The sequence below is a fragment of the Syzygium oleosum genome, unplaced genomic scaffold, assembly GCF_021117445.2.
Source record: "Syzygium oleosum isolate NSW1041296 unplaced genomic scaffold, Sole_v2.1 Sole_v2.01, whole genome shotgun sequence".
Taxonomy (NCBI): domain Eukaryota; kingdom Viridiplantae; phylum Streptophyta; class Magnoliopsida; order Myrtales; family Myrtaceae; genus Syzygium; species Syzygium oleosum.
Window position 1 is genome coordinate 14,754,491 of NW_026607485.1, and position 7,490 is coordinate 14,761,980.

General features: G+C 41.9%; 1 protein-coding gene across 2 annotated transcripts; it reads right to left on the bottom strand.

The window, feature by feature from the left end:
- Positions 1–7: 7 nt before the first annotated feature.
- On the bottom strand, positions 8–7,247 carry LOC115694114 (histone-lysine N-methyltransferase family member SUVH9). Of its 2 annotated transcripts, XM_056315031.1 has the most exons (3): positions 5,593–7,247; positions 4,894–5,376; positions 8–397 (listed from the first exon to the last, which is right to left on the bottom strand). In XM_056315031.1, the coding sequence occupies exons 1-2, from the start codon at positions 7,034–7,036 to the stop codon at positions 4,994–4,996; spliced, it is 1,827 nt and encodes a 608-aa protein (XP_056171006.1). In that variant the 5' UTR covers positions 7,037–7,247; the 3' UTR covers positions 8–397; positions 4,894–4,993. The 2 variants fall into 2 exon arrangements, with proteins under 2 accessions (XP_056171006.1, XP_030477094.1); XM_030621234.2 differs by having other exon boundaries at positions 4,894–7,245.
- Between the last annotated feature and the right edge of the window lie 243 nt (positions 7,248–7,490).

The window sequence follows — 7,490 nt, forward strand, 5'->3', positions numbered from 1 at the left end:
AATAGACATGTTAACTGCACAGCCATGGTGCAATGCAAACTTTATATACAAGTTAACCGTAAAACAGATTTTGGGATTTATGGGTTTATGTGTACAACCGATGTCAGTATTCGACAATTCCGACCAGCGTGTGAAGCGGCCTTATCCTACAAGTACAAAAAAGGTAGACTGTCAGCAAAAACAGCTATCAGTACTTCGGCCGGCAGCTGATCTGCATGAGTTCTAGTCCTAGGCAAAAATTTCTCCTACAAGGTTATCACGTCCAAAAATTTGATGGACCGCCAGTTTTGTTGTTTCTAATATGTTCACCGGCAGCATCAGCTCGCATATAAAAAATGGGGACAGAACTGGGAAGCGGCATCCGCAGACACATGCCCGCAAAAGATCCAACCAAAATCTGCATGTAAGAAATTATAAAGGTGAGTAATGCTGTCATCAGACGTGAATGCTTTAATCTTCTCAAAGAAACAAACCAAAACTTTGTGCCACAGGAAGAGCAGAAATCAAAATGAAATGCAACTGCAGGATATGACCAAGAAGATTGCTAGTAATCTTTAGAGCCACATCCCACTCACAAGCAATACCACATGTGGTGAATAAATCAAGTAATTTGCACACCACAAAACAAACTCATACCATCGACTTTAAAAAATATTTGTGTCCATTGAGTTAATATGGCTTTGAAGTTTCGGTGGACAACACACAGACAGTGAATTACAAGTTGCTGAACTAAAGAGAAATCCCGATTCAATTGGAAGGAAAAAATACTCGCAGAAACTTTACACTGCTCATAGTCATAGCAAGACTTCTACCAGAAACAACAAGAATTAAGTGTTTCGATATCTGATCCACAAAATAAAAACATGAGATTTATCTCCTTTTTTTGTGGGTCAAGGCAAAATGGAGGTGAATCGCATAATGAAGGTCAAATCATAAGTTTACAGGAGAAAGAGGAGCATAGTATCTGAGAGATATTCTATACGTCAATACGGTTATTTCATAAAACCTAGCACTTCAAAATATTAAGCAACGTGCCTATTCCATTCCGACATTCCCTTTGATCAACTTCATATCTTGGCTATCCTGGACAAACAAAATAATGAAGAAGCTTCCATAGTTCCTCTTAATATCCTTCTGATCATATCTCATGAACTTCACGAAGACCCATTTAATCAGCTCAGTTCCATACAGCCGACTAAAAGCATGTCCATCCACGGAAATATGAACCAAGGCTGCTAATGGCCCTATGTCACCACCGACGGGAACATCTATATGTCAACACCGACGGGAACATCTAAATTAGGATTTGGCGTGCAGTTAAAATGACGGAACAGTGTAAGATTAGATCCACATAAATGATGCCAACTACATAAATACAGAACCCCATTAATTATATTCCACATCCATTCCCTAAGCCATTTTCAGGCATGAGTACGGTTACTGACCGTGGCAGAAAAGGAAACAACTAAATTTTCCTCTTAAGTTCAACCGGCTTAAGCTAACTTTACCATATGGAGACATCATATCTATAGCTGAACCTATCCCATTTTAGACACATAATAAATATGAGTCAATTCTAATACATTTTCACTGTATTCTAATAGCTGAAACCAACAATACAAAATTCAGCTGGGACCAGATGAGACGAACCAGTATGTCTGGTGACAGTAAACCAAAAATTTGAATTGACAAAGACTGAATTACCTCATCCATGACAGTCGATGATTTGATATAATAAAACTGGGAAGACTGCCTATATCTTATAACATATCTATAGATACCAACATAAAAAGCAAGAGGCAAAGGCTCAAAGCACAAGCTGCTACAAATGGAAGTTGTCTCCTTGCTAACATAAGAAAAGTCTTGCAAGCTTCAACCTCCTCACCTAGAAGTACGTCAAGTAAAAACCTCAAAACGGTAAACTATGGTCATTTCCCTTAGTTCAGGATGATATTAATCTTGTCATTATTCAAGACCCATCATAAAGCATATGCTTCACGACAACACATTTAATTAGGTTCATCTATTTAATAGGATCCCGTATTAATTGAAAGAATAGTTCAATCGACCAAATAATCATCGGCTGCCCCACTCTCCTAGCTCCTTCACTTGCAGTATTCCATTTAACTCATTCTTGGCACCAAAAAAATACAATTTCACAGAATCCTTGAATATTAGGGGCCTATCTTGTAAGAAAAAATACGATGTGTTAGAATAATTAAATATTAAACCACGCCTTCATCTAATAGCTTAAGCTTTTAGAACAGTTGACAGTGGTCACACCAAATCTCTCGTGGTATTAGAGCCAGGAGGTCCCAAGTTCAAATCTTTCCGGATCTCATTTGCCTCCCCAATTAAATATGGCTACGCTTAGTACTAGGTAAAAAGACCAGGATAAGCGAGAGGCGAAGTGTTAGAATAATTAAATATTAAAACATGTCTTCATCTAACAGCTTAAGCTTTTAAAACAGTTGGCAGTGGTCCCACCAAATCTCTCACAACATATATCTTACTAAAGTGGAAAGTACAAACTTTGAGCACAATTTACGTAAGCTGTACAGATGTATTCATCCTCACATGGTCTGACACCTCTAAATCATATAGATTAAGAAGAGACCGCCATTCTACGGAAATCAATCCCACTGGCACTTTAAACTCATAAACACCGGCTAATTTTTTTAAAAGAACATAACCAATCACACATGCAACAAATGAAAAATGACTGCCAAAAGACATAATTCCATATTTGATAGACAGGAATCAGCATTCAACGAGGTGATTATTGAATGATCCCATCAAAGGTGGCTGGAACAATGTGCATTGAACATTAAAAACAAGAGAGAGGCAATTCCATGCTCTCACATTCTCATCCCACCACTTAACAACTAGACTCATTCGTATCGTGATATATGCCCTACAAAAGAAAATCAAATATCACTCTATTGTCCAGCTAGATAAAGTACTTTTTTTGTTTAACACCCTTGGAAAAGCAAAATTAAATATTGCTCTCCTGTTCCGCAGGAAAAAAGATATGTACTTTCTTTTTTAACCCTTTCCAAAAATTTTGTTATTTGAAAACCCAAATGCAGTGCCCCTCATTATTCCAAAGAGTTGTGCAACACGAACAGAGAAGGTTCAATGATGAAAATGATGGCTATGAAATGTCGATGCACGGAGTGTACAGTTTTGACAGGATTTTGGCTTCAGTAACCCCTGTAGTGGTTTCGACCAAAAAAAAAAAGCACCTGTAGTTGTTAGGCCTAATCAAGTTTAATGTGTGGACAATTCCAAAGATGTATAAGAATTTTTATCACTACTTCTATGACCAACTAGTAGAAGGGGGAAAAACCAAAAATCTAGCGGTTTTAAATGTCGCACCTATAAACCAAAGGTATGATGCTTGTTCAATTCTAACTTTATTCGAATTCAACACCAATCTTATTTCATTGCGTCTCACTTCCATTCCTTACAACTAAACGTGACCTCCAATTCAATTTACCTGTCGTGCTGTTTTGAGTCTCCTCATCGCAAAATGCAAAAACAGGGAAATAAAATCCTTACCAGAATTCCACACCTCAAGAGGCCAAAAAGAGAATTTACACATAACAATGTGGTTAGGACCTCATGCTAAAAGGCACATATATGAAAGTAGACGGAGCTTTGGAATGAGAAGTTTCAAACTTTGTTGAGCTTTCTCCATAGAGGAGTCCAAATTCTTTTGGAGGAGTCCAACATAGATTTCCTACCCACACCAAGGTCATGTCGATGGTAGCATGGGTGTTAAAGACCAGTCCGAGTAACAGAGGAAATAACGAAAGGTAATTAAAGCATTGCATTCTCCATTGCATCAAGCAGCAACAGATTCAGTCTACATAATAAAAAAAAGTTGATTGAGGTTCTTTAAAAAAGTAGTAACTCTTAAACAATATCAATTATGACCCATGCGAGAGCGTAGTTGTCAAAATTCCAATCTTGATGATGTATCTTATGGTTTTACAATACAGAATATCAAAGAACGACCTGTTCTTTAATTTGCCCGGATATTTGGAGATTCCTAATTTTGATTGAATAGATCATAGGTTGGCGCGATTCTACCGATTCAGTTTTCATAAAAGTTTCTACATTTCGAGATTTTCGCGTAAGGGGCAAAAGACTTATTGTTATAATTTTAGAGATCATATAGGTCTCGGCAATACCAGTTCTTTGAAGTTCTGGTCTATTAAAAACGTTTGTTCATTTGTACACAGGTGTTTATATATATGTCATATAAGACATACAACGTTATGATCTTAGATCTGATCACAAGATCCAATCTTTCAAACACCACTATCGATTAGAAAAAGGATCAGACTTTCATGACCTTGTTTGGGACTATTAAAAACAATGCCGTGGCTTCCTCGTTTTTCTCGAGATGAAACTTCTTCCATTGCAGGACCATTACATGAGACAAATTCACCTGATCAAGGAATTGATTGGAGCATATTCAACAATCCAAAGGGACAGAAAGAAACGAGAATGACTCATTAAGATCTTCCTACATGCAAAAGCAATAATAGCTCCCCGTCAAGGAACATGAAACTAAGTACTTATGTAGCCATCATCTCTCAAATGGTAATAGGTATAATCATCACCATCGTCATAAATAATTTGACCACAGCCAAAAAATTCTAGTCATCAACAATTTCCACCAGAGAGTTAATTGTCAGCAACTGATCTAAATGCAGAAAAGATAGAACAATTGATCAAACAAGACAAGAAGTAAGAATCTCAAACATAGCTACATTTTTAAAGCAAATGAATGAAACCCAAAGAATCCATCTCCAAAGACGAACATAATGGTTCTACATAGTTCCATAATTTCTTAAAGCTTGCAGAACATAAAATTAAGTTTACCTCAGCCCTTGTAATGCTGCACTGCATCACTTTCGAAATGCGTCACTTCTCCAATTTAGTTATAGGATATGGACACCATCCTCCAACTTTCCAAGACAGTTCAGTTACAGAGAAGAGGAGGCTTCCCAGTCCATTCATCCGCAGCACCATAGTCAAGGCTGAGCTCCCTCAAAGGAGGAATATTCTCCATTGCAAACAACATTATGTGAGGAAACGAAACATTATTATGATCATACAATACATACTGCACCATTACATTAGAAGTTGAGCTGTGGCTAATATAACAAGCAACATTCCTCATTTTTGAGACATCCATTGCAAAATCCAAAGGAGCAATTGATGGATAGGCAGGGCGTGCATAATCCGGAAACACTTTGGATAAATCTCCCCACTTGGTCCATTTAGCAGTAAACCTGCCCGGGTAGACCAATGGATCGCCACTCATGCTGAAAATCTGGGCTTGGTCTCTCGTGAGTACAACTCCTGCATATTCACAGATAAAAGCACCAGCTTGTATCAACTCTAAGGTCCTAACACCCCAATTGGTCTCCTTTGATCTAAAAATCTCCAACTTACTACTTAAACCTTTCTGTGTCACACGATTACGGCAAGTCGGAGGACACTTACAAAATGGCCCACATTCAAAAATTATTGGCTTTCCCCTCATAAGTAACCCATTGTGATCATAGGCAAACTCACCCCCATTTCTCGAAGCACAAGAGCAATTGCTTCCACAACTCAGAACACATTCACACCCGCTGCCGTTGGCATTTTGAAGCATCAAATACGGAGGAAACGCAGTCCTGGCTAAGTACTCATAATGCAGGGGAGTGCTATCAGAATCAATGTCATTAAACAGAAAAACAGGCATGCATTCCTTCCTCGCCGACATGTCAAGACTGAGATACCCCCTTGGCCTAACCGTCAGCGGCCTTGTCCTAAGGGTCTGAGCAAACCTCATGATAGCACTACCCATTTCCGGTTGCCCTTCAAGTCTCACCAACTTATACTTGTATACCCCGAAACCAGACCTCCCAACATCAAACCAACACTCAAGAATCCTATACAACCCATCATACACATATATCTTGGGTGTCGCACCACCCCCGTATCTTATCCCCCTTATAACCCGAACTTCAATTCCATAGTGCATGCTCCTTTCCATAGCCAAATTACCACCCTCCAACTTCTGGTGGTTACACTGCTTATTGAGCTTATCCTGCCCACCATGACCGGTATATATAATCACATCCCCCGCATCCTCATCATCCTCATACCCTCCAGACACAATGACACTGGTCGCAATCGGCTCGCCATTTGAGCTCTGGCTAGCAGTCAAATAATCAATGCCGGCTTGCGGCTGACCATGCAAACCAACAACACACAACTCCATCCTATAAAAGAAGACATCGCCTATCTCTACGCCGGGTAAAGGTCCCACGATTCTCTTATCACGATTCACCCACAACCCACAACCTCTCATCATGGAAGCAGCCGCCAAATCACCCCTCCTCATCCTACCATCAAGACCCTCCTCATGCGACATATAAAAAACACGCAGGCTATCGTAAATCAGGCGGGCGGTGCGCACCTCCTCGCGAAAGTACCTCTTGTCGTCGTCGCCGAGATTGGCGACCCTCACGAGCTCCGACGACCGCGGCTGCAGCTGGTGGCGCCGGCCGCCACCGCCGCTCGGCGAGGCCTCGAAGGGCGCGAGCTGCGCCTCCTCGTTCTTCACCGGGACGATGGCCCGCGTCTTGGGATCCAACACGTCCACGTCCCCCCCGCCGCCGCCGCCCCCGCCGCGGCGGCACCTCCTGGCGAACGCGCTGCGGAAGAGCGCGGAGACGCGATGGAACTCGGAGAAGAGATGGTCGCCGCCGCCGTCCGGGGAGGGGGTCAGCTGGGTGCTCGGGGAACTGAGCAGGAATTCAGGAGGGGGGGCGGCGGGATCGGGAAGCCCCGGGGCCTGCAGCGGCTGGGGCCGCTGCTGCGGGGGGTGGTGGTGGCGGCGGCTGGCGACATGGGTCCGAGCGGGTTCGTCGAAAGGCTCGAGCTTTGGCTCGATCTTGGGAGTGACGGTGGCGGACATGGGCGGGTCCGGCAGCAGGTTGAGGTCTTGGAACGGAACCAGAGAACCCATTTCGAGGAGAGAGACAGAGACAGAGAGACAGAGACAGAGGAATGGTGGGAGTGAGGTGTGTTCCTCAGGTACAATACAATCTAGGATGGGTAGAGTTTTTGATTCAGTCAGGAGAGATTTCGTTTGTCTGTTACGGAAGGAGAGATAGAGAGAGAGAGAGAGAGAGAGACAAAGGGAGGCTTGGAGCTAGATCAATGGCGGATTCCGAAGAGAGAGAGAGAGAGAGATGGATGAATATATTTTTTGGACAGGAGGTGGCTCTTTGTTACTTAGGAAAATGAGATTAATGTCCTCTGTGAATTGACGCACTTGCCCCTCTCCCCCATGGTGCCTTGTTTTTTCCTTCTTCTTTTTTCTTTTCTTTTCTGTTGTTGAATTTCTAGGTTGGGACATGGACGGGCCTTTATTTTGAATTCGAAATTTTTTTGGTAGGACATGGTGCTTGCGGGATATG

Bases quoted from the DNA above. Each gene is read 5' to 3' on its own strand.
- LOC115694114 (XM_030621234.2), bottom strand. From the start codon at position 7,036: ATGGGTTCTCTGGTTCCGTTCCAAGACCTCAACCTGCTGCCGGACCCG.